At 46.1% G+C, this 27,740-nt stretch overlaps 1 protein-coding gene across 1 annotated transcript in view; it reads left to right on the top strand.

The window, feature by feature from the left end:
- Nucleotides 1–27,740, top strand: part of LOC147106640 (uncharacterized) — a 230,370-nt gene that overhangs the window by 117,338 nt on the left and 85,292 nt on the right. Inside the window, exon 5 of the mRNA XM_086008498.1 lies at nucleotides 25,650–25,778. Coding sequence (XP_085864624.1) covers nucleotides 25,650–25,778 — 129 coding nt within the window. The remainder of the gene's footprint in view (nucleotides 1–25,649; nucleotides 25,779–27,740) is intronic.

Here is a 27,740-nt window from a genome sequence, read left to right as displayed (position 1 = left end):
ACTCCAGGTCATTCCTGGAAAGTTGGCAATCCTAGGATCAAGCTTAGATGTGATGCCTCCTTTGGTTAAAAACCCTGCTGAGACAAACCATCTTGGCTTGCACAGGACAAATTGTCGGTTCGGGACAAGTCTTTCCATTGTCGCCCATCTCCCGAGAATAATTAAAGTAGCCAGCACCCATGGGCATGTACCCTCGTGCCTTCAGGTGAGGAAGGCAGAACGTTGGGCAGCTAATTGCAGACAATATCTGCTTACCTATAAATATGAGTCAGTGGGCTCAAACATGTGGAAATAAAATAGCAAATGTAACACAGATCACTTCAAAACATCTGTTTTTCTCTCTGTGGCCAGCAAAGAGGGGGAAAGCATGTAATCTGGCCCCTGGCCAGCACTCCTCTTACAAAGACAATTTGCCAAATCCACTACGAAACAATTCCACTTTGACATTGGCTATTAGTAATTCCACACTGTATGTTCATGTACCCATACTCACCCCTAGGGAGACTTAAATAGCAATTCGTCCTCATTTGTTCAGCCTCCACATACAGTTTAAGAATTGCTGTAATTCCAAGAGGGAAAATCACTGGAGGAACTGTCCCTGTGGGAATATTTACACACAGGGTAGTAGGCTGATCTTTTTGCATTCTGGTTCAACCTGAGGTGGGCCTCTACTTTTTCTCCTGTTCAGGGAGCTGAATTAAGTCTGTTATTTTCCACACTGGTGACATTTATATTAGTTTGTCAATTTTCATTTTGTTGGTTATTTTCATGTTTTCTCTTCACCCCTTTGAAGCCAGGGAGCCAGTTTCCTCAGAGTTACATCTGTTTTGAGTTCACAAGTCATTCAACTGATATTGTTTTGGATTGAGGCCTAGTCAAGCCTTTTACGAATTGAACGAACACTCATCAAACCCAGCCTTGCAACACCAGAAAATGCCAGCATCTAGCTTCAGAATTTGTATTTAATGCCATGGGTGTTTCCCAGAGATACACACCTATAAGACCTGTCTCTCTTCCCTTCCACCATTGCATGACAATTCCACATGCCTGTCCAGACTCAAATGAACTGGTTTACATGATTGACCCAATCATTGGACTGGAGTCCTGGCTCTTATTGTTCCAATATTGGTTGCCTGCAGGATGAGGTAGAATGAAGTAGTGCTCAACCCTAGATCAGCTCTTACTCCTTCTCCTATTCACATTTTGTGATACCGGGGGGGAATTTTTCAGGGGTCAGTGGGTGTATTCGGTGGCAGGTCGGGTGTGAATTTTTTTTTGACAGCGGGTCAGGAACCTGCTGTCGACCTGCTGCCACGCAACTTTCCCAGATGTTGGGTCTGTCAACGCTGAACAGACCTGACACGCAGCGGCGGGGGAGGCAATTTAGGTCATTATGACCTTGTTAAGAGCCAATTATAAGTATTTTGAGTTCGCCTTTAAATTTTACGAGGTCGCCCACGGGTTCCATGCTGCTCGGGGATCACATCAGGTAAGGAGGTCGGGAGTTGCGTTAGCATGAAATTATCTTTTTACATGACAGCTGCAAATGTGCTCTAAAAGCTCACATTTCACAGCTGTTCTCTTTCCAAGCTCAGAAGCTGTAGCTTACTGCATTTGCAACACAGATTGAGCTTTATGCAGGTTGCAAGTGTTTGGAGTAAACTTTGTATCCAGTGTCACCTCATTGGAACAACCTCCCTCACCACTGACAGATTGCTTCTGTCATCTCAAGTTCACCTGCCGTCTATTACATCAGCATCGGTGCCCTTGAAACTATCTCACCTTGGTCCTCAGTATCATACCACGATCAGGTCCAACACCAGCAGCACCAGGCTCACCAGCAGCACCAACAACAACACCAACCTTCTCCACAATCAACGGATGCTGCACAGGACAGAAGGCATCAGCGCCTGGCCACATTGCTGCCCAGGAGGCCAAGGAAGGCCTCAACATGGCCAAATTTACTTCACTTGACACTGTACACCCTGGCTGCCACATGATGCGCCAAGTTTGCACCACACCACACCAACACCATAATGCTTCCCTACAATGACCAAGCCATTCCTTTCACACTCATCACCATTGCGGGAGGGGGATGCAGTGACTGTTATGTCTCACCATTCACTGCAACTCACTAAGCCATAGAGTCATAGAGTCATAGAGTTATACAGCACAGAAAGAGGCCCTTCGGCCCATCGTGTCTGCGCCGTCCATCAATCCCTGTCCAGTCTAATCCCATTTTCCAGCATTTGGTCCATAGCCTTGTATGCAATGGCATTTCAAGTGCTCATCCAAATGCTTCTTGAATGTTATGAGGGTTCCTGCCTCTACCACCCTTTCAGGCAGTGAGTTCCAGATTCCAACCACCCTCTGGGTGAAAATGTTCCTCCTCAAATCCCCTCTAAACCTCCTGCCCCTTACCTTGAATCTATGCCCCCTTGTTATTGACCCCCCTACTAAGGGGAAAAGTTCCTCTTTATCTACCCTATCTATGCCCCTCATCATTTTGTACACCTCAATCAGGTCCCCCCTCAGCCTTCTTTGCTCCAAGGAAAACAACCCCAGCCTGTTCATAGCTGAGGCGCTCCATCCCAGGTAACATCCTGGTAAATCTTCTCTGCACCCTCTCCAAAGCAATCACATCCTTCCTATAGTGAGGCGACCAGAACTGCACACAGTACTCCAGCTGTGGCCTTACCAGCCACTTCCAAAGGTGCACAGAAGTCTGTCCAAGAATGCAAAGTGTTCAAAATAAAGATTTCAATATTTGACAGCACATTAACAGAAACTTCACATGAACATTGGCTAAACCACTGAAGTGCCTACCCTTGTGTGTTGTCAGTTGTTATGATTGGACTCGGATGAGGGTGAGTGTGAGGGGTGCCTAGTGAGATGGGGAAGTAATAATGTAGATCGAGAGGGATGGGTGGAGGTCCAAGGTAAGTTGGTGTGAGTAAGGATGTGCAGGAGTAGGGTAGGGAAGGCAGAGTGATGGGGATGTGATGAGTGGCACAGCAGGATGAGGTTGAGTGTGGCTTTGTAGTAACATTTTGTGATCTACTGAGATCATTGAAAGGTTTGCACCACTGCAGCCTGGTCCTCCTGATGACATCCCTGCTTGTGTCCTCCTGTGCAATGTGCAACCAGGCTGCGTTGATCTCCTGGGGAGGTCTCTTCCACCCATTGGAAGGGAAGAGAATCTCCCTGCGTGCTGTGACTCCCTCCATAAGCATATAGAGGAAGTCATGGGCGATCCTGGGTGCAGCCGTGCACCTCTATACAGTTCTTGTCAGTGATTGCAGTACCTCAGTGCTGTGGAACACTGACAGCACAAATGTCAAAATAAATTCGCGCATGGTCCCTTTAAGGAAACCGGCTGATGACGCGTCATCAGGTGACGTCATCAGACCTGATTCCTTCAATTGGCCAGCAAACGCGCTGGAGCAATGGCCGCTGAATTCCCGCTTCAGGTTGACAGCCGTGATCCCTGAACAGTGTGCTTCCCATGGCCACGAAGTTAAAGTGAAAAAGTAAGTTAAAAAGCCTGTTAATGACCTGTCAACTAGATGCTAATGAGTTTAATTGGGTCACCTGCCGCTGCCTGTCAGGTCTGCTCAATGCTGACAGATCCGACATTGGGAAAGGCACGTTGCAGTGGGTTGACAGCGGTGTCCTGACCTGCTGTCTAAAAAACCTAATTTCCCACCCGACCCGCCACCGATCCCACCCACTGACCCCCTGGAAAATTCCGGCCTAGCAGCCAGAACTAATGTAATGCAATGTATTTGTTTTAATGTTCCAGCCATTTCTTTGGAAGTAACCAAGCAGACAGCATCGTTAACAATCTTTATAACTTGATAGGTGAGTTGATAATGGTTAAAAACCAGCGACGTCCCTTGCATACTCTCCCCTCCCCAGACTGGGTTCCACACTTCGTAATTGATTTTTTTTGATGGCCTAATGCTCAGTGAACCTAGTCATCTGAGCCTCTGTCTATCAACCTGTACATAGTATCGCGTGTAAACCCATTCCTACCTGACACCAAAGGCAAATCTATTATCACTTGTCTCTTTCCCTGAAGCATTTGCTTTTTGTTTTGTGATGTGGTGAAGGCGGGCATCCTCCAATTTGACCCCAGATATGGATTTTAAAAAGCCAAAAATGTCCTAAGTTATTACTCTTGTCTGTAACTAGCTGTTCCTGCTTTGTAGAGTTATCTTTTCATTTAACAAGGAAAGATTCCAACAGGATGTCTGTCAGGAAACACTAACTCAGGGATGAACTCAGCTGTTTGTGTCTGATTTTCTTTGCCTGAAGTTCCCGAGCAAAGTGCTGACTTCCACCAGAAATGTTTGGGTCATTGCAAATCACTTGAGGTCATCAGTCGTTGAATAGTTACAACATTTCAAATTGGAACCACATCTATTTCAAGAATGAATCACTTAAATTGTCTAACCCCTGCTTCCAAGATTGTATAGTGGAGAATGGAAATTAGGCCACATGGGCGGGGGGGGGGGCGGTTAACTTGGGCTGCATAGCGCCCGTTTTTCAGATGATATGTGGCCTCCTAATGTCCCAAAATGGCAGGATGAAGTGTGCTCACATTTCTGACTGGAAGAGAGCCGCCTGCCATATTGGGTAAGGACAGATATCTTTTGCCCAAGCCGAAAGCAGGCCTTGGGCCCTTTGCATATGCAAATAAGGGTCCTAATGTCTGCTTCTGGTCCGTGCTGGAACATTGATTTGCCCCGAGGCAGCCAGCGCAGAGCACTCATAGAAAGTCAATCTTAAACATCGCCTACATAAAGGAAAAGCTAAGTACTCAGCACACTCACCATCCTGATCACCGCTGCTCCTGGTCCCGAGATCCCTGACCTTTGACCTCCAGGCCTTGGCCCCAACCTCCGATGTCCCTCCAGATTTGACCTCCAGGCCCTTCAATCTGCCTCCCTTCCCCCCCCCCGCCCCCCAAGACCCCCGCACCACCCCCCCTCTATCCCCGGCTCCGAAGGCAAGAATATGAAAAACGAGGAAGATGGAGGAAGAGCAGAGAGCCCAGTGTTGGCTACGTTCGGGTCAGCCCAATTTTCCATAGGTGTCCTCAAACAGGAGTGAGTTCCCCTAAATTGCGTATGCAATGGGCTTAATAACCGTTTCAGGTGCGGGCCCTGGACACCGCTTTTTCTGCCCACCAATATGCCGGGTGGCAGACCTCTGACGTGAACAAGCGCGTGTGCCCCACCCACCATATTGGAAGCTGATGTGCCCATTTTGCTCCTGAGAAACAGGCAAGCCACTATCGAATCGCTAGGCCTTTATCTCTGTTCTGCACCATTGCCTCCTTTTTCCACTTTACTTTCTTTAAAACATAGTTTGTTATTGCAGTCCCTCTGATGTGTACCTCAATACTGTGCTTAGTCGATATCGGTGGTTTAATCTCTATTACTGTGAATCCATACTTGAGTGGTTCCCAGAAATCGAGTTTGGCTGAGCATGTGCCTTACATACTTTTATTTTTACTAGAGTTTTTTTTTAAACAGCTAGCCTCCTTTTGATAGAAGCAACTCTAAAAATTAAACCCACAGTGGATATTTTTACTCCTGTCCCTCTCCCAGCAGTTTTGCCTCTTTCTCCCACCCTCTGCTACAATATTGGCCCAGAAATTCGGGTCCCAACGCAAGAGTACGCACGGGGTACTCAGGCGTAGGCCCAACGAAAGTGCCGGTTTCGTGCATGCACAGCGCATGTGCGGGAAACCGGCACTTCCGTTCCCCTGAAAGAAGGGGTTCAGAGGTCGAACGCGTGCGCAGTAGAGGCAGCGCGTGCGCATCGAACTTACGTTTTTTTTCCAGGTTTCTCCGGGAGGGTAAGTCTCCAGCAGTTACACTTTTAAAAAGCAGGCGCAAAGCCTGCTTTTAAAAAGGTAAGTGGTGAATGAATTAAAATTAAAACATTTTTTCCACAGGTTTATTATTTTTAAATACGTTAAAGAAAGGTAAGTTTATTTTTAGCCCTGTTAGAAAATGTAATTAATTTTTTCAAAAATTTAAATTATTGTTTAAAATAATTATTTCATGTAATTTATAGTTATTTTAAAAATGTGATTTAAAAAAAAAATTTATTTGAAGATTTAGTGATGTTTTGAGGCTTATAGTATTTATAGGTTTGACAGCTCTTCCTGTCAAACTTATGAATGAAGCATTCCCTGCTACCATTGGCTCTCCATGGCCCACGTGATCCCAGGGGACGCATCGAACTAACTGCGCCCCTGGGATACGCAAGCACTGCGCGCCGGCAGTTGGAGGAGGCCCAGGATCGGAATCCCACGCGGGCCCACAGCTCAACGGCCGGCGCGCTAGGTAAGTGCAGGTCGGCGGCTTGCACCCGCGGGAAGCCTCCGACCTGAATTTCTGGGCCATTGTTTCATCCTCCCTCCCCATTCCCTAAAATTCTGCTATTCTTTTCCTGCATTTTCCATGTTATCATACTACAGTAATATTATCTTATGTATCTCCCTTCCCATATGCCAAACATTTGCCCTTCTTCTCCCACCCCCTTGCCCCATTCCCCGAATTTCTCTCACTCCTCTCACACTTAATTCCCCAAGCTGTGCTACTCCTCGGATACTCCCGCTCTCTAACATTATCCTCATTCATCCCCAATTTTGCCAGCATATTCCCGCTTCTCTCCCACCACCATGCCCCAGTTTACCACGAGTAATGACACAGGGTGGGGCACATTTGCTTTAAATGATTGACGGCAAAGTGGCCTTTCACCGTTGCATGCTAAAGCTTACCAATTGTAATCACTATCCGTATCCTGTGATGAAAATGGCTTGTGGAACAGCAGCAGTAAGAGAGGGGAACCCTGCTATAAATTCAGGTCCATAGACACCTTCTCAGAATAAGTGGTGTCAGTCACTCCCATAGGCGATCAGAGCTTCTTAATTTTAAATCGTTTGCATTTATGGGAGTTGACTCACATGGTATGATGGTGTAATCCAGGGGTGTAATAATAGTATCCCCTTATGACTTGAACCTGATATTCATATCTTTAACATGTGTATTTCTTCAGTTTCTTTGAAGATGGACTGAGCAAACATTTGCTGCAACATTGCTTGATATAAATCATTAAGCGAGGAAAAAGACTAATTTGGCAGGGGGATGGGCACCAGGATGTAACATTAGAAAGGAGAAACAAGGTGCACAAAGGATTGGGAGAGACAGCTAGCACTAGAGTAAGAAATAGCACGGCATTAGGTGGGGTCAGACTAAGAGAGAATACAAGAAGGTCTAAGATAGGTTTACAGTGTATGTGTATGAATGCACGAAACGTGGTAAATAAGGTTGGTGAGCTGCAGGCGCAAATAGACACATGGGAATATAATGTTGTGGCGATAACGGAGACCTGGCTCAAAAAAGGGCAGGATTGAGTACTAAATATTCCTGGATATAAGGTGTTCAGGAAAGATAGGAAAGGAAAGAAAGGAGGTGGGGTGGCAGTATTGATTAAAGAGAATATTGCAGTGCTGGGGAGAGAGGATGTCCTGGAGAGAGAGGATGTCCTGGAGGGGTCAAGGACAGAATCTATTTGGTTAGAGTTAAGAAACAACAGAGGTGCCATTACACTACTAGGTGTATTCTATAGGCCACCAACTAGTGGGAAAGATATTGAGGAGCAAATTTGCAGGGAAAGTACAGACAGGTGCAAGAACTATAGCGTAGTGACAATGGGGGACTTCAACTATCCTAATATAGACTGGGATAGTAATAGTGTAAAGGGCAGAGAGTGGGAAGAATTTCTGAAGTGTGTTCAGGAGAACATTCTTGATTAGTACGTTTCTGGCCCAACGAGGAAGTAGGCATTGCTGGATCTGGTTCTGGGGAATGAGGTGGGTCAAGTGGAGCAAGTGTCAGTAGGGAAACATTTAGGGAACAGTGATCATAGTATCATTAGGTTTAGATTAGCTATGGAAAAGGACAGGGTGCAATCTACAGTAAAAATACTTAATTGGAGGAAGGCCAATTTCAGTGGGTTGAGAATGGATCTGGCCCGGGTAAATTGGAATCAAAGATTGGCAGGCAAAACTGTAATCGAACAATGGGCTGCTTTTAAAGAGGAGATGGTCCGGGTATAGTTGAGGTATATTCCCATGAGGGGGAGAGGTAGGGCAGCCAAAATAAGAGCTCCCTGGATGATGAAAGAGATAGAGAGTAAGATGAAGCAGAAAAAGGGGGTGTATGACAGATGTCAGGTTGAGAATACAAGTGAGAACCAGGCTGAATATAGAAAGTTCAGAGAGGAAGTGAAAAAGGAAATAAGAGGGGCAAAGAGAAGTATGAGAATAGATTGGCAGCTAACATAAAAGGGAATCTAAAAGTCTTCTATATGCATATATACATAGTAGACAGGTCGTAAGAGGAGGGGTGGGGCCGATTATGGAGGAAAAAGGAGACCTGTGCATGGAGGCAGAGGGCATGGCTGAGGTACTAAATGACTACTTTGCATCTGTCTTCACCAAGGAAGAAGATGCTGCCAAAGTCATAGTGAAAGAGGAGGTAGTCACGATACTGTATGGGATAAAAATTGATAAAGAGGAGGGAAGTAAAGGTGGAAATTGTGGAGGTACTGGCCATAATCTTCCAAACCTCCTTAGATACGGGGTTGTGCCAGAGGACTGGAGAATTGCAAATGTTACACCCTTGTTCAAAAAAGGGTGTAAGGATAAACCCAGCAACTACAGGCCAGTCAGTTTAACCTCGGTAGTGGGGAAGCTTTTAGAAACGATAATCCGGGACAAAATTAACAGTCACTTGGACAAGTGTGGATTAATAAGGAAAGCCAGCACAGATTTGTTAAAGGCAAATCATGTTTAACTAACTTGATTGAGTTTTTTGATGAGGTAACAGAGAGGGTTGATGAGTGCAATGCGGTTGATGTGGTTTACATGGACTTCCAAAAGGCGTTTGATAAAGTGCCACATAATAGGCTTGCCAGCAAAGTTGAAACCCATGGAATAAAAGGGACAGTAGCAACATGGATACGAAATTGGCTAAGTGACAGGAAACAGAGAGTAGTAGTGAATGGTTTTTTATCGGACTGGAGGAAGGTATACAGTGGTGTTCCCCAGGGGTCGGTACTAGGACCACTGCTTTTTTTGATATATACTAATGACTTGGACTTGGGTGTACAGGGCACAATTTCAAAATTTGCAGATGACACAAGACTTGGAAGTATAGTGAACAGTGAGGAGGATAGTGATAGACTTCAGGAAGACCTAGACAGGCTGGTGGAATGGGCGGACATGTGGCAGATGAAATTTAACGCAGAAAAGTGCGAAGTGATACATTTTGGTAGGAAGAACAAGGAGAGGCAATATAAACTAAAGGGTACAATTCTGAAGGGGGTGCATGAACAGAGAGACCTGGGGGTATATGTGCACAAATTGTTGAAGGTGGCAGGGCAGGTTGAGAAAGCGGTTAAAAAAGCATACGAGATCCTGGGATTCATAAATAGGGGTGTAGAGTACAAAAGCAAGGAAGTTATGATGAACCTGTATAAAACATTGGTTCGGCCTCAACTGGAGTATTGTGTCCAATACTGGGCACCGCACTTTAGGAAAGATGTGAAGGCCTTAGAAAGGGTGCAGAAAAGATTTACAAGAATGGCTCCAGGGATGAGGGACTTCAGTTACATGGATAGACTGGAGAAGCTGGGGTTGTTTGAGCAGAGAAGATTGAGAGGAGATTTGATAGAGGTGTTCAAAATCATGAGGGGTCTAGGCAGAGTAGATAGAGAGAAGCTGTTCCCATTGGCGGAAGGGTCGAGAACCAGAGGACACAGATTTAAGGTGATTGGCAGAAGAACCAAAGGCAACATGAGGAAAAACTTTTTTACGCAGTGAGTGGTTAGGATCTGGAATGCACTGCCTGAAAGTGTGGTGGAGGCAGATTCAATTATGGCTTTCAAAAGGGAATTCGATAAGTACTTGAAGGAAAAAAAATTGCAGGGCTGCGGGGAAAGGGTGGGAGAGTGGGACTAGCTGAAGTGCTCTTGCAGAGAGCCAGCACAGGCTCGACGGGCCGAATGGCCTCCCTCTGTGCTGTAATCATTCTGTGCTTCTATGATTAAACTGCTTCATTTCAAAGTGAGTGAACATACAGAGCAACAGTTATGATCAGATTCATTTCGTTCAATTGGTATAACTAATAGAAAAATAATGAACACTTTGCACTTCCCACATCAGTGGGCTATCTTGCTTGACTTAAACAAACTAATTTCTGACTTTTCTTAGATTTCATCTTTCTCACAGCCCATATCTGGGCCACATTGCTTTGCAGCTTTCTGTTTCAAAACTGCTCACTGCCTGACCAGCATCCTGTTCCAAAAGCCTCCCTGTGTCCGTCTCTATGTTATATATCTAGCTTTTCACAGAAACAGAAACAGATCAAAGACTTCTTAATACAGTGGATGTGAGATATTTATCGATTGCCAAGACAAGCTAACAAATTGTTTATTATTTACAGTCTATGACGAAACAACATCTTAACAACCTATCGTCTCAGACCCTTTTTGTAACTTGCATGAATACTCAATGGGCTAGAAATTGCAGTCGATGGCATACCTCTACAGTACGCCTCCGACCCGCGAATCCATTACGAACCTACCTCCAGGCACCCAGGCTGCATAGAGCTCCAGTCTTGGGCCTCCAGGGCTATGGCAGCATAAAGGTCCACGGATCCCAGGGACGCAGGCGGTTTGGAAACGTCCCTGGGATCATGTGGGCCTGGTCCTCCAATCACAAAGGATTCCATTGTAATCATTGACAAAGGAAATCTACAAATGATATGCAGTGAAATCCCCAAATAATTACACAATTTACATAACTCTGATAAATATAAATGTACTGAGAGTACGCCATCAGGGAGACCGCAATTTCAGGGCCAATACTTTAGAACACAACATTTAAAGCAACTCAGTTTTCCCAAATCCTTTCTTTTCCCGAGTAGATAAGATATCTAGTTTGGCACCACAGTGCTCACTTCAAGGAGACAAATGGGTAGAAATTGGTATGCGCTGTGCCCATTTTTCGGGTGTAAAACGGGTGCAATGCATACCAATTTAGCAGCTGGCCTGCGCCCAATCTGCGCACGGGTAGGATCCGCTTCTAAATTAGTGGGGCCCATTTTTTTTTAGTCATTCCAGGCGGGTGTTTAAAACAAGAGCTAGGTCCCTTAAATATGTAAATTATGGGCCTAACGTCTGTTGAAGGACCCCATCAAGGATTCATCAGTGGCTCCCGCGGCCGCCATCTCCAGGTAAGTTTAAAAAAATCTTTGTTTTGTTAAAAACCCATCCTATACTCCACGGGAGTCGCAATTGGCCCCCCTCATAGTCCACTCCAATCCCCCCATCCAGGATTTACCTGAGGGCCATTGCTGGTGAGGCAGGTGGCCTGACACTTGGGGAAGCTACCTGTAGATTTTCGACCAGCCGGTTGCTCACGCTGTATTGATTTGTATATGGGTTCAATGATGACACATTAATGAAAGAGAATGTCTTTTAATCTAAAGCTTGTTCATCTATGTTAACAGCATTACAGGAGACACCATCTTAGTGATCCATCTAAAACTAAACTAAAACTAAACTCCCTCTCTCACATGCCCTCTGCTGGTAAGGCATAAATAATCAAACAGGCAAATATGCTGGTAAGGCATCATAATCAAACAGGCAAATACCATCACTATTTGCTGATATAATTACATCTCCCTTTCTTAAAACAAAAGTATTTTACTTTTATCTAACAACATGTTTTCTTTGTATTACTCTGCATTTTAACTGTAACACTTAATGAACTTACATTATCATTATGATCAAGGTTTTTTAACCTTGTTTTGTGTGTTCACATGAAATATGAAAATACACTAGAACTTGAAGAGAGAATAAGATAACATTACTTCCTTCTATAACAAGAGTCCTTAAACTTGCTCAATGAGTCTCTCAGGAGGCTTCACGTGTCTTGAGGATTTTCTGATTGATTGTCCTTGAATCTGAGTTGTTGCCTCAGATGATGGTTTCTCAGCTGTGTGATCAGGTTGTTCAACAGTATCAGTCTTTTGACCTGCTGTGTGATCAAGTTGTTCAACAGTATCAGTCTTTTGACTTGCTGTGGCTGGTCCCATGAGAAGATCGCGACGATTTCTTCGCAGAACAGCACCCTCATCTGTCTGAATGGTGTATGATCTTGGTTGAACTTCACTCAGGACAGTTCCCTTCTGAGTCCATATGTTTGTTTTGTCTTTGAACCTTACTTGGTCACCAGTGTGGAGTTCAGGTAGGTTTTGTGTTCCTCTGTCATAGTAGTACTTTTGCTTTTCTTTCTGTTGTTCTTTGAACTTCCTCACTTTCTCCCCCTCTTTTGTTTTCAGGAGGTTCTCCGGGATGAGTAGGTTTGACCTTAGCAGACGTCCCATAAGGAGTTGGGCTGGTGACATACCACACTCGAGCGGCGTTGTGCGGTATACAAGCATGCTCTGGTAGAAGTCAGTTCCACTGTCTTTTGCCTTGTACATCAGTCTTTTCACTGTCTGGACCGATTTTTCCACTAGTCCATTGGACTATGGATAGTGAGGACTTGACGTTGTGTGGACAAAGTCCCACTCTTTGGCAAAGTGTCGGAAACTTGCATTGTAAAACTGGGGTCCGTTGTCTGTGAAGACCTCGCTTGCCACGCCATGTCTGGAGAATATGGCTTTCATACATGTTATCACAGCATCTGCAGTGGTGGTGTACAGTCTACAAACCTCTGGATACAGGGAGTAATAGTCTGTGACTACAAGATAGTCCTTCCCTTGACATACGAATAGGTCAGCGCCTACCTTCTGGTAAGGTCTGTCTGGCGCTGGGTGTGGCTTTAGTGGTTCTACCGGATTGCTTGCTCGATATTTCAGGCATATTGTGCAGTTTGACACCTCATTTGTCACATCTTGGTTGATTCGTGGCCAGTACATCACCTCTCGTGCTCTTTTCTTACACTTTTCGATTCCCAGATGTCCTCCATGGATCTTTTTTAGCATCTCTCTTCTCAGACTCTTTGGGATAACTATTTTACTTCCTTTGTAGATGATGTCTTCGACCACTGATAGTTCCGCCCTGCAGTTCCAGTACTCTGCCATGTCAGGTGAGCAGTCTTGCTTCATGTTGGGCCATCCATCCAAGATGCTTTTCCTCAGTCGTCTCATTGTTTCATCTTTGTTTGTCTCAGTCTTTATGAGCTCCATTTTTGCATCTGCTATGGGCAGTGCACTTGTGATCATGTCCACGTAGGCGTTCACTTTTTCATCCATTTTGGTGTTTGCGGGCTCTCTTGGGTCAACAGCTCTGGACAACGTGTCTGCTGTATACATCAGCTTACCCAGTGTGTACGCAACATTCAGTGTATAGCGTTGCAGCCTGATCATCATTCTTTGTATTCTAAGCGGACAGCTATTTAGTGGCTTTTGGAACAATGCAATCAAGGGCTTATGGTCAGTCTCTACACTGATTGCTTGTCCTGCCACAAACTGGTGAAATCTTTCACAGGCGTATGTGATGCTGAGCAGCTCCTTTTCTATTTGAGCATATCGCGTCTCCGCGTCTGTCATTGAGCGCGATGCATATGCAATAGGTTGCCAGTAGTCATATTTTTGCAGAAGAACGGCACCGAGCCCACTCTGTGATGCATCTGATGATATCTTGATGGGTCTCACTGGGTCATAAAACCTCAGAACTGGTTCCTCTGTGAGCAGTTTCTTTAGATCGCTCCATGACTTCTCATGCTCATGATTCCATTCCCATTCTATGTTCTTTTCAGTTAGTCGTCTCAGTGGCGCCATCTTTTCTGAGAGGTTGGATATGAATTTACCCATGTAGTTGATCATTCCATTAAACCTCTGCACGTCCTTTTTGCATTGTGGCTTTGGCATATTCTCAATGGCGGACACCTTTCTGGGATCTGGTCTGATGCCCTCACTGCTAAGGATATCTCCCACGAATGTCAGTTCTGTCACCCCGAGCTGGCATTTCTCTTTATTCAGCTTCAGGTTTGTTTTCCTTGTTGCTTCCAGCACTTTTTTCAGTCTCTCGTCATGCTCAGTTCTCGTGGTTCCCCATACTATGATGTCATCCATTGATGTATCAACTCCCTCCAGGTGCTCATAGATCATATGGATAGTTTTGTGATACACTTCAGGAGCTGAGGCAATGCCAAATGGTAACCTTAGGAATCTGTATCTGCCAAATGGACTGTTGAACGTGCACAGTCTTAAACATGCCTCGTCCAGTTTCATCTGCCAAAATCCTGATGATGCATCTAACTTGCTGAAATACTTTGCATTTGCAAACTGTGACATGATTTCCTCACGTGTAGGAAGCTTGAAGTGCTCTCTCTTTATTGCTCTGTTTAGATCTCTTGGATCCAGGCAAATTCTGAGCTTTCCATTCTTTTTGTCCACAACGACGAGGGAACTCACCCACTCAGTTGGCTCATCTATCTTCTGAATCACGTTCAGGCTTTCCATCCTGTCCAACTCTGCCTTCAGTTGCTTTTGAAGAGCAAACGGAACTTTTCTGCATGGATGTATGACCGTTGGCATACTTTTATCTACTCTGATCGTGTGTTCTCCTGGAAGGCAGCCTAGACCCTGAAATAGGTCGTTGTACTCTTTCATGAGTTCCTCATAGACTCTCCTTCGCTTTCCACAACGAGGACTCTCTTTACCAGGTTCAGTCTCTCACAGGCTATTAAGCCTAGTATGGCCTGCACATCCTTTGGCACCACGATTAATGCTAGCGTGTGCTCTATGTCCTTGTGTGTCACTTTGACAATGCATCTTCCTTTCACTGGTATATCAGTACCTGAGTATCCTGTCACTTTCACTTTTATTCCATGTATCTTTGGTCTGGGTCTAATTTTCTTAAAATCAGTCTCTGATATCACATTAACTTGTGCTCCAGTATCCAATTTAAATGGAATGCGTATGTCATTCACTTTTAGTGTCAACATCCAGTCTCTTTTTTCTTCTTTGTTTTCAGACACGACATCCACATAGAACTCCTCTATCTCGCTTTCATCTACTGCATGGACCTTGTTTTGTTGCGCTTGGTTCTTACAGCAACGGGCATAATGGTTGTTTTTGTTGCAACTATTGCATTTTTTACCATATGCTGGACACTTTTTTGGTGGATGCTGTGTACCGCATCGACGACATGACTTTCGATTGCCCCTTTCATTTTTGTTCGCTGTCCACGCCTCTTTTTTCACATTGGCGCTCTTTTTGTTAAACGGTTTGTGTCCGTTCTTTCTCACTGCATCCACGTTGCAGCTACTGTCACTGAACAGCTCCTTTGCCTGCGACTTCACAATCTCTGTAGCCCTACACAGTGCTATAGCTTTTCCCAGGTCTAGATTTTGCTCTCTTAGCAGACTTTCCCTTAGACCATTATCTGGAATACCACACACCAGTCTGTCTTTTATCAGCGAGTCTGTCAGTCCCCCAAATTCACACGTTTTGCTTCTGTTTCTCAGTTCAGTCACATACTGATCAATAGTCTCTCCCGTTTTCTGTACACATGTGAAAAATCTGTGCCTCTCAAACGTCACGTTACGTTTAGGTATGCAGTAGGCCTCAAACTGTTCCATTATTTTATCTAGCTTCATTTTGTCTCCATCAGCAGCGAATGTGAAGTTATTATACACCTCCAGTGCTTCATCACCCACGACATGTAAGAACACTGACGCTTTCATTTTTATCACTTTTCTCGTCAGCTCCGATTGCCGCTAAATACAACTCCATACGTTGTTTGAATCTCCTCCAATTTTCAGCCACATTACCTGTCAACTGAAGCTTCGCCGGTGGGTGTAATCCTTCCATTTTTTCACTTCGTTAGCTATTCTCCAATGGTAAGTAACGATGTTCTCTTTTGGCTTGCTAATATGTGGAGAGCTGATTTAACTTCAGATTTTTCCTCTTCATCTCTTTCAATCACTTCTGACACCATGTATTGATTTGTATGTGGGTTCAATGACGACACATTCATGAAAGAGAATGTCTTTTAATCTAAAGCTTGTTCATTTATGTTAACAGCATTACAGGAGACACCATCTTAGTGATCCATCTAAAACTAAACTAAAACTAAACTCCCTCTCTCACATGCCCTGTGCTGGTAAGGCATAAATAATCAAACAGGCAAATATGCTGGTAAGGCATCATAATCAGACAGGCAAATACCATCACTATTTGCTGATATCATTACACATGCCAACTACGTTCATGAGGTCCAAGACTCCATTTCTGTCGAACCTTGGACCTCTCAGTTCAGGCCTGCGCTGTTTGTGTTGGGCCAAGTCTGGGCCTGAACATTGGCCCAGACTAATTTCTAAGCCAATGTATTTGACATGCTGTGGTGTTTGCAAAGCTGCAAAGAGTTGATGTACCACCAGAATACCTCCTGTTAACTATTCGTAGAAGTTGGCAGACTACTTTATTACCTTGTTGGATTCTGTTGTAAATAGTGCAGTGTGTTCACCCTGTGTTCTCATCAGGATGGGATGCTGATATTTACCTATGAGGCGACTGCTATTAGATTAAAGTCGAATCCTCAATATAAGTGTTCCAGAACTACCCACTATGACTCAGTTCTGTTTCATCGGTCATGAAGCACAGAGGTGAACTACAGTCTGTAAACTTACACTTATATAATGTTTACAAAGACTGTAGTCTGTTCTTTGTTGAGAAACAAGATTACTTAATCCTTTGTGAGAAGTGCTTCCTCTCTGTAAAAATTACTTAGAGTCCTATCTGACTTGGATTGTTTGATTATAACCTCTTGCGAATTGTTTCCAGACTTCAAGCACTGTGTTTGACTGTTCAATAGTACATCCATGCTGCTTGTATCTGTAAATAATTCTGTTCATGATAACCTTGTTTAATAGTTTAGCCTGTTATTAAAGGTATCTGGTTAAGATGATCCAATAAAATTTAAATTAAATTAAACAAGCAAAACCGCAGTAAAAAAAAATAAGTACTAGGCCAGAGAAAGAGATGAAACCCCAGCTCGAATTAGCCTGTCTGGCAGTGGATGAAAAGGTTGGAAGAATGTGCATTCCAGTTAGATGTGCTTAAACTGGAGGCGACAAAGGAGCAGAGCAAGCATGAGTAGGAAAAAGAGAAGTGGAACACATGAGTGGGAAAAAGAACGACACGGGCACAAAAAGGAAGAAAACAAGAATCAGCGTCAGCACGTGACGTCTCTGGGCAGGTATGGCATCAAAGAAAAGGAGAAACAATGAGAGTATGATCTCATAATAACAGGATGATCTCCAACTAACAGTCTAGGTGAGTAAAAGTAAGGGAAATCTAGCACATGACCAGCACGATACATTTACTAAACACAATCTTATTCCACAATTTAATGATGATGGTGATACAGGTATATATTTGAGGCTCCGTGAACATCCCCATCCTGAACGATGGTGGAGCCCAAGCACGTGAGTGCAAAAGACAAGGCTGAAGCGTTTGCAACCATCTTCAGCCAGAAGTACCGAGTGGATAATCCATTTCGGCCTCCTCCTGAAGTTTCCACCATCACAGATGCCAGTCTTCAGTCAATTCAATTCACTCCACGTGATATCAAGAAATGTCTAAGCGCACTGGATACAGCAAAGGCTATGGGCCCTGACAATATATTGGCGGTAGTGCTGAAGACTTGTGCTCCAGAACTAGCCGCGCCTCTAGCCAAGCTGTTTCAGTACAGCTACAACACTGGCATCTACCTGGCAAAGTGGAACATTGCCAGGTATGTCCTATCTACAAAAAGCAGGACAAATCCAACCCTGCCAATTACCACCCCATCAGCCTACTTTCAATCATCAGCAAAGTGATGGAAGGTGTCATCAACAGTGCTACCAAGCGGCACTTACCTGCTCACCTATGCTCAATGAGATGGCTGAAGATGCTAACCATTGCTCAGTCTCACGAGCTGCAAGAAACCGTTGAATGAGTGGGAGGGTGGGTCAGCCACATTGGCCGGCTGGAAGGCGATCCATCCGACAGGAAACGTCTGCAACCTCAGACTTAAGTCTCAACAGGGCGTCACCAGACCTACAGTGCTCTAAGTGTAGGGAGAGCAATTGTTGGTCCAAGTAAAGATCTTGAAGCACAGCCGGGAGATCGAATGCTGCCGTGGAGACCTGCTATGATGTGAATCACACGTCGTCAACCTGTACAAAGCCTTCAACGGTTCACAGGTGTGGAAAAATCAGTCCGCATCCGATTTATGGTATTCAGGGTGTATTCTTGCCGTGGTACACTCACAGTTGGTAGGGACAGATCAACACCTGAAGTGGAAAAAGTTCCTCATCCTTTGTTCTTTAGGAGAATGAGGACTCCCTTAGATAAGGTGAATTTATTGTAAGATAAGGCTATGAAAGGACAAAACTATGATGTATTATTAGGGAACAAATTAAAGTATAAGAGAGATTCAGCTTGGGGAGTTACCCATAGTCACACAATCAAAGACAGCCCAATGCAGCAGCAGCAGTGTGTACAGTGTGCAAGAACGTACGATTCGTCATGCTGAACTCGAGGCAGTGGTGATGGGTAAAGAGAGACTGCTGCTGCAGTTACACATAACCTGATAAGTGTGCGAGCAGGCAGCACATCTCCCACATGTCATTTCTCAGAGTACACTCAGCCAGGGAGCCGGGTAGATTCAGCTAACTGATTAGATGAGTCAGTGAACTTACCATATGCCAGACAGCATGCAAGCTCAGGCACCAGCAGCTCAGCACCTGAGTTGACAAGAGTTTTATAAGTATGAGCAAGCACTTTGATACTTCAATAGAGATCAAAACCAGTTAAAGGCCAGTGTGATATTTTGGGATTTCTGACTGTGCCTCCATGGTGGGGGGTGGGGAGGGAACTTAGTCTGACATTCAGGTAAACTTAGCTCTCAAGGGTTTAAATACGCTGGACAGCCAGGCTGGGATCCGTAGATTCAGATGGTCATTTAAACTCAGCAGGGCTCATTGTCAAGTTACGCTGGTGCATTCCACTATTGCATGGTGATAGTCAGTTTGGCCAGAATCTGACACTGGAGAAGGGCTCTTTAAAACAGGAAGGCTGTGAGGGCTGCTGCTGAGTTCACACTGGCTCACATGAGTGGGACACCTTACTTGATGTGTCATGAATTTGGTGCCTGGTGCCTGTAGTGTATGTACTTTGAAGAAGGAACTATATTCTGCAGCCCCTGTATACTGCAGTACCAGTAGTGACCACCCCTTTATATAAGCCTTTGTAGTAACTTTGTATAGTAGTTCCAGTTTTGTCTCCATTCAGTAAACACCTGTTATAACCAACTTCTGCAGCCCGTGTCTCAATTACACACGGACATTACATTGGCGACGAACAGATCCGAACTTACCTACAGTTCTGCACCACCTCACGGGGATCCATCCCTGAAGCGAAGTTATTAGAGGTCGAAGCCAGAAGGAAGAAATCCAAAAAGAGAAAAAAACAAACAAACAGAAGAAACGGGCGTCGACCGTGGGCAACCGCCCTCTGATTCATCGAATTCGAAGATTTGCAGGCGAGGCTGTCGAGAGCTGGGCTTGGTTCTCCAGTCTATGGTGTTCCAGCTAATTGGGCTGGTGGCAGGTAGTACACTAATCCTTCCTGGGCTGCGGCGGGCTAGAACTCGATCGGGTGGCTTTTCGACGGGGCCGAGCAGCGTTGTCGGGAAGAGGAGAGAGAGAGAGAGGGTGGAGCACACAGGGCGCGGCCGGTGCTACGAAGCCGGGCAGCGTACAGACCCGAGAAGAGGGAGGAAAGTGTCCCATAGGGTCTGCTCTGACGACGGGAACAGTAATTAAAATGAAAGAAAAAGAAATTAGAAGCGCAGAAAGCCGCGAGGGGCTGCAGTTTGCCACGGGGACCGCGGAGAGCGGCGTTGGCAGCAGCGCAGGGGGAAGTGCGCGAAGACCATAGGGCGTCGCCATCAAGGCATAAAAACGCCAGCAACAGCTTTGGCAGCAGCGGAAAAGATAGAAAGCGCGGGAGGCGCCATCTTAATCCAGCGGGGAAGAAGGAAAAGTGCGGGAGGCGCCATTTTGTTCAATTGGGGAAGAAGGCAAAGCGCGGGAGGCGCCATTTTGTTCAATCGGAGAAGAAGGCAAAGCGCGGGAGGCGCCATCTTAGATCTCCAAGATGCCGAAGACTGGCAATATCACTGCCTTCGATAATGAAATAGAAGACTGGACCACGTATGTGGAAAGAGTCGAAGTATATTGCAAGGCAAATGAAGTAGCCGATGAGAAAAAGGCATCGGTACTACTAAACTTAATGGGCGCAAGAATGTACGGCCTATTGCGGAACCTGATCACTCCAGTCAAACTGATGGAGAAGAGTTTTAACAAAATTGTTGATATCCTACAGGAACACCTAAATCCAACACCGCTGCTGATAGCAGAAAGATTTAAATTCCACAAGAGAAATCAGCATAAAGATGAGAGCAATGCTGATTACCTTATGGAACTACACAAGCTATCAAAGCACTGCCAGTTCGGAGCAGGACTGGCAGATACTCTACGGGACAAATTTGTCTGTGGAGTCCTCAGTGAAGGAACCCAGAAGAGGTTACTCTCAGAGAAAGAGCTGATGCTAGATAAGGCTTTCAGCGTGGCAGTATCGTACGAAGCAGCAGCAAGGAGAGCTGCGGAAATACAGCAAAAGCCACAGGAATACGGCACCCATGAAATGACATGGGGATTTGAAAAATGTTATCGCTGCGGCAGAACAACCCATGACCAGAAGGACTGCTGGTTCAAGGACAAAACATGCAGGCAATGCGGAAAGATGAGACACATTGCACGAGTTTGCAGGTCCGGGAAGAAGACTAACGACAACAAAAAGACTACTAAGGAAAAGCACAGGAAAGTACAAAAGATGACGGACAGTAGTTCCGAAGACCAGAAGAGCGATAGTGAATCCGGGAACAAGAGACTAAGCTGTCTCAAACTACACAACCTAATCGCAAAAGAGGATCACCGAACCATTTGGGTCACCCTCACGATAGCAGGGTCCCAAGTCAAAATGGAATTGGATACAGGATCAGCCCTGACCGCAATGAATCGACGAGACTATGAGCGGCTATTCTCACACAAAACCTTGAAAGACACATCCATTGTCTTGAAGACATATACGGGGCAGAAAGTATACCCCAGAGGGAAAATAAGGGTGCCTGTCGAATACAACGGCAAGGAAATACAGAAATTGTATCTGAACATACTGCAAGATGGTGGACCACCGTTATTGGGACGTGAATGGATCAGAAAGATAAGTTTAGACTGGCACTCCATTCAGGCACTGACTGTGGCTGGTAAAAAGGATGATGACGTCACACTTGAACGATTGTCAAAAAATCTTAGCTAACGCTAAAGAGGTATTTCAACAAGGACTGGGAACTCTTAAAGGCGTAACCGCCTCGATAAAAATAGAAGAGAATGCAATTCCCAAGTTTTTCAAAGCAAGACCGGTACTGTATGCAATTCGCCCAGCCGTCGAGGCAGAGCTGGAGAATCTGGAGAATGCAGGCGTGTTATCTAAGGTAGACTGGAGCGAGTGGGCGACACCCATCGTTCCTGTCATGAAGAAAACGTTAAACAATAAGTCTGAGGGGCCAAGGAAGGTTCGCATCTGTGGGGACTTCAAGGTGACTGTGAACCCAGTCCTTCACACAGTACAGTATCCTCTTCCGAGGATAGAAGATATTTTCGCCTCACTATCTGGAGGGAAACGTTTTACAAAAATTGACCTAGCGCAAGCATATTTGCAGATGGAGGTTGAAGAATCCTCTAGGAAATATCTCACGATAAACACTCACAAAGGTCCTTACCAGTATAATCGACTGGTATTCGGAGTAGCATCAGCTCCGGCTATATGGCAAAGAGCGATGGAACAAGTCCTGCAAGGGATTCCGGGGACTCAGTGTTACTTGGACGACATCCTAGTGACAGGTGAAAATGACAGTGAACACCTTGCCAACCTAGAGCAGGTGCTCACTGGACTAAGAGAACATGGGCTACGAGCCAATCGCCTCAAGTGCGAGTTTTTTAAGAAACAGATATTGTATTGTGGCCACGTGATTGATGAAGAGGGGTTACATAAGTCCCCTGACAAAATTGAAGCGGTAGTTAAGGCTCCAGCGCCTGAAAATGTGTCGCAAATGAGGTCATTCCTCGGATTGGTGAATTACTACCATAAGTTTCTGCCGAATTTGTCCACAATTCTGCACCCACTGAACGCCCTGCTACAAACTGGAGTAGCATGGAAATGGAGCGATGAATGTAAGCGGGCCTTTCAGAATTGTAAAGGCCTTATCACTTCAAGAGAAGTATTGGCTCACTACAACCCATCACTACCGATAAGACTGGCGTGTGATGCGTCTCCCTACGGCGTTGGAGCGGTACTGTCACATAAATCCCTTGATGGTTCAGAGAGGCCGATAGCTTTTGCGTCACACTCGTTAACTGCAGCCGAGCGTAACTACGCCCAGATTGACAGAGAGGCCCTCAGCCTGGTGTGGGGGGTGAAGAAGTTCAATCACTACCTGCACGGAGAGAAATTTAATCTACTAACTGATCATCAACCTCTTGTCTCCATTTTCAACCCTAAGAAGGGCGTCCTGATAATGACAGCACAACGGCTACAGTGGTGGTCCCTTTTACTAGGGGCACACCAATATGACATCGAGTACAAAGGAACTAAACAGCATGGGAATGCTGATGGATTGTCGCGCCTACCATTGCCGACGGTAGAAGAAGCACCTGCAGTGGATCCAGTGGAGATATTCCACTCGACCATAGTCGAATGTCTCCCTGTGATGAATGCAAACATAGAAAAGGAAACACGAAATGACCCGACACTCTCCAGGGTCTATGATTTTACGGTGAAGGGATGGCCAGCACATGGCGAACCACTGTTGCCAGCATTCTCGCTGAGAAGAGAACAGCTGTCAGTGTGCCGAGGAACCTTGATGTGTGGATCCAGAGTAGTAATTCCACCCAAATTGAAGGATAGAGTGCTCAATGAGCTTCATGAGGGTCATCTGGGAGGGGTAAAAATGAAGAACTTAGCCCGAGCGTTTGGGTGGTGGCCGGGAATCGATAGAGAAATCGAAGAGATGACCAAGAGCTGTACAGGATGCCAGAAGGTCCAAAACGCCCCACCACAAGCACCTCTACATCCATGGGAGTGGCCCTCATCTCCATGGCAAAGGGTACACATTGATTTTGCTGGTCCATTTATGGACTCGATGTTTTTAATTGCGGTGGATGCACATTCAAAGTGGCCAGAGGTAATAAAAATGTCCTCAACCACCACAGAAAAAACTATCACAGTCTTACGAACCATATTCGCCAGAAATGGGCTGCCTGAACAGATTTGCTCTGACAATGGATCACAGTTTGTGTCTGAAGAGTTCCGGAGGTTCTTAAAGAACAATGGTGTTAAGCATTACACATCTGCCCCATATCATCCAGCCACCAATGGATTGGCTGAGAGGTTCGTTCAAACATTCAAGAAGGCTATCAAGGCAATGTGTAATGAAGACATACCCCTACAACACAAGGTGGATAACTTCTTGTTTGCCTACCGGAATGCAACACATGCGGTTACCAACCAAACTCCAGCCATGATGTTCTTCAATCGAAGACTAAGATGCCGCTTGGATTTGGTTTAGCCAAACATCAGAAGAGATGTGGAGAACAGGCAGTTTCAGAATATGAATGAAAGGCCAACCAGGAGTTTCAAGATAGGTCAACCAGTTTTGGCCCGGGACTACCGCACAGAGAAATGGTAGCCAGGAACAATCTGCACACAGCAAGGACCTCTAATGTATACCGTGGACGTTGGAGAGAGCATTGTAAGATGCCATGCTGACCAGATTCTAGAGTCACTGGAAAACGTCAAATCTACACCACGATCCTGTACACCTGGTGATGAAACCGAAGTACCAATTGCATCTACCTCAGAATCGGTGATATTGGAAGCAGGCGAACCAAACAGCGACGTTGATCCCAAATCAACTTTGCCAGAAGAACCTGATACCCCAAAGAGGCGTTATCCGGACAGAATCAGGAAGCCTCCTCAAAGACTGAATTTACAATTGATTAACTTCAGCTAATGTATCTAGCAACTGTAATTGTAAATATGTTATTTAAGTATTAATCGAATGTTATGTACTGTTTAGCTAAAAGGGGAGGAATTATAGTGTATGTACTTTGAAGAAGGAACTATATTCTGCAGCCCCTGTATACTGCAGTACCAGTAGTGACCACCCCTGTATATAAGCCTTTGCAGTAACTTTGTATAGTAGTTCCAGTTTTGTCTCCATTCAGTAAACACCTATTATAACCAACATCTGCAGTCCGTGTCTCAATTACACACGGACATTACAGTGCCCTCCTCACCAGGGTCCAACCTGTAAGGAGTAGCAGACCCAGGAGAGGGCCGAATAGGTTAGTCACCATAGTGACAATTTTAACTGAAGAGTGTGGGACCAGCGGGGTGAGCATCAACCTTCCTTCGGCTTGCCAACATGAGGCTCAGGCCATTTTAATTCCCAGGCCTCATTTAAGTATACCAGACCGGACACACGCCCGAACCTGGAGGTAATGATGTTAGGCCAGCGGGCAGCAGTTGGGCGAGTGTGGCAGGGGGTCCCGGCGGTCCGGTAAGTGGTTGGGGGAGGCGATTGTGGCTGGGGGAGGCATGCCAGGGGCCCTGGATGTCTTTGCGGAGCCCGGAAGAGCACTTCTGCTCTTCCTGACCCATAGGAAACCTTTAAAAAAGTAATCTTTATCTTGTATTATTATGCAAAGATAAGCTGTGATGATCGAACTAAGTGCATCTAATCATAACTATTGCTCTGTATGTTTACTTGCTGTGATATAAAGTAGCTTAACAATATGACAGGATATTTTTGTTTAAAACATGCGTACTAATGACTACAGCAATGTTAATGGTTTACAGGAGTTACAGAACTTGGAAGGATCTGTGAGATGAGTTAACGTGTGTACACACACCCCAGACCACTGCATAGTACTGACTAGAACCCTATTTTACTGATTAGATCTCTGTTGATATTAATCTAGCTGTGACACAGTGGGGCTCAGTAACTCCTCCAACCCAGATCAGCTGGACCTTGTGGAACAGTATCCCTGCAAGAGATAGTGCCTTCAGAAGAGGAGGGGAGAAAAGGAGAGGGGTGAAAAATTACACAGAAAAAGAAACATAGGGACCAATTTTAACCTAACCCACCCATCGGGATGCTGATGGGATCAGGTGCAATGTTGATTTTACACCCCGTCCAATTTCACTACATTGAGTCAAATGTGAGGTGTAAAACCGGCGTCCCATCAATCCCATGGGTTTCCCGCCCAGCGAGCTAGTTTAGAATTGACCCCATACAGTCTGACGCCCACGTTTCATTGATCTGATTTGATTGCCACCTGCTCGGTTTACCCACATATACTCATAGTGACAGGTTTATTCTGCTTTTACTGTCTCTTTATCATTGACCCGTGTGATAACTGCGGTTTTGTTTCACTCCAGATGTGAACGAGTGCCGATGGCTCGGGGAGAGCCGGGTGTGCCGCCATTCTTGTCACAACACCTTTGGCAGCTACCTCTGCTCCTGCCGTGCTGGTTTCCGACTCCTGGCTGACAGAAGCACATGTGAAGGTAAGAGGGAAGAAAAGGGAGAAGTGAAGAACAGCCCCCTTCTAAATTCTGAGGGAGGGGAGATGAGCCCTTGTATCTGAGGGCGGGGAGATGGGCCCTTGTATCTGAGGGAGGGGAGATGAGCCCTTGTATCTGAGGGAGGGGAGAAGAGCCCTTGTATCTGAGGGAGGGGAGATGGGCCCTTGTATCTGAGGGAGGGGAGAAGAGCCCTTGTATCTGAGGGAGGGGAGAAGAGCCCTTGTATCTGAGGGAGGGGAGAAGAGCCCTTGTATCTGAGGGAGGGGAGAAGAGCCTTTGTATCTGAGGGAGGGGAGAAGAGCCCTTGTATCTGAGGGAGGGGAGATGGGCCCTTGAATCTGAGGAAGGAGAGATGGGCCCTTGTATCTGAGGGAGGGGAGATGGGCCCTTGTATCTGAGGGAGGGGAGATGGGCCCTTGTATCTGAGGGAGGGGAGATGGGCCCTTGTATCTGAGGGAGGGGAGATGGGCCCTTGTATCTGAGGGAGGGGAGATGGGCCCTTTTATCTGAGGGAGGGGAGATGGGCCCTTGTATCTGAGGGAGGGGAGATGGGCCCTTGTATCTGAGGGAGGGGAGATGGGCCCTTGTATCTGAGGGAGGGGAGATGGGCCCTTATGTCTGAGGGAGGGGAGATGAGCCCTTGAATCTGAGGAAGGGGAGATGGGCCCTTGTATCTGAGGGAGGAGAGATGGGCCCTTGTATCTGAGGGAGGGGAGATGGGCCCTTGTATCTGAGGGAGGGGAGATGGGCCCTGGCATCTGAGGGAGGGGAGATGGGCCCTTGTATCTGAGGGAGGGGAGATGGGCCCTTGTATCTGAGGGAGAGGAGATGGGCCCTTGTATCTGAGGGAGGGGAGATGGGCCCTTTTATCTGAGGGAGGGGAGATGGGCCCTTGTATCTGAGGGAGGGGAGATGGGCCCTTGTATCTGAGGGAGGGGAGATGGGCCCTTGTATCTGAGGGAGGGGAGATGGGCCCTTGTATCTGAGGGAGGGGAGATGAGCCCTTGTATCTGAGGGAGGGGAGATGGGCCCTTGTATCTGAGGGAGGGGAGAAGAGCCCTTGTATCTGAGGGAGGGGAGATGGGCCCTTGTATCTGAGGGAGGGGAGATGGGCCCTTGTATCTGAGGGAGGGGAGATGGGCCCTTGTATCTGAGGGAGGGGAGATGAGCCCTTGTATCTGAGGGAGGGGAGATGGGCCCTTGTATCTGAGGGAGGGGAGAAGAGCCCTTGTATCTGAGGGAGGGGAGATGGGCCCTTGTATCTGAGGGAGGGGAGATGAGCCCTTGTATCTGAGGGAGGGGAGAAGAGCCCTTGTATGGAGGGGAGAAGCACACACAAACTCTGAGAGAGGGGAGAAGAATCCCAAAACTTTGAGTGTTGAGAGAACAGTCCCCAAACTCTGAGAGGAGGAGAAGAACCCCCAAGCGTTGAGATTCTTCAGTAAGATTTTCTCAGTGCAACTGGGCCTTGTATTCCCTCACACTGTCAGAGGATTTCTTAATTTCTTCATCTTTTCAAATGATTTGAAACCAGTCAACCAAATGAAGCTGGTGGGCCGAAAAGACCTTGGGGCAGGTGAGGGAGCAAGGTGGCTGGTAGTGCTCATCAACAGGCAAGCTAGGAAACATTTAGTGCAGGTGGGCAAGCAGTAAGATAGGGAAGACTTGGGCTGAGCAGCCAAGCAGGTGGGCTGAGAAGCACTGAGGGCAGGTGGGCAGGGAGTGAGTAGGTGGGCAGGTAATGGTCAAGGTGGCCAGGTGGACAAGCCAGCAGGTGGGCTGGGAAGTTGTATTCAACTTCCAGTTACTAGGTTTGCTGACTGTCCTTTGTAACACTATGTTCAGCACAGTATCACAAGTCAAGCTGAAAAGTACAGTGCAATAGCCAAACACAGGAACAGCTCCATGGCAATGAGTAAAAACAACAGGGTGGGCTGACCTGAG

The sequence above is a fragment of the Somniosus microcephalus genome, chromosome 15 (genome assembly GCF_052327205.1).
Source record: "Somniosus microcephalus isolate GS21.2 chromosome 15, FLI_Smic_1.0, whole genome shotgun sequence".
Taxonomy (NCBI): Eukaryota; Metazoa; Chordata; class Chondrichthyes; order Squaliformes; family Somniosidae; genus Somniosus; species Somniosus microcephalus.
This window is presented reverse-complemented; position numbering and strand designations above follow the sequence as displayed.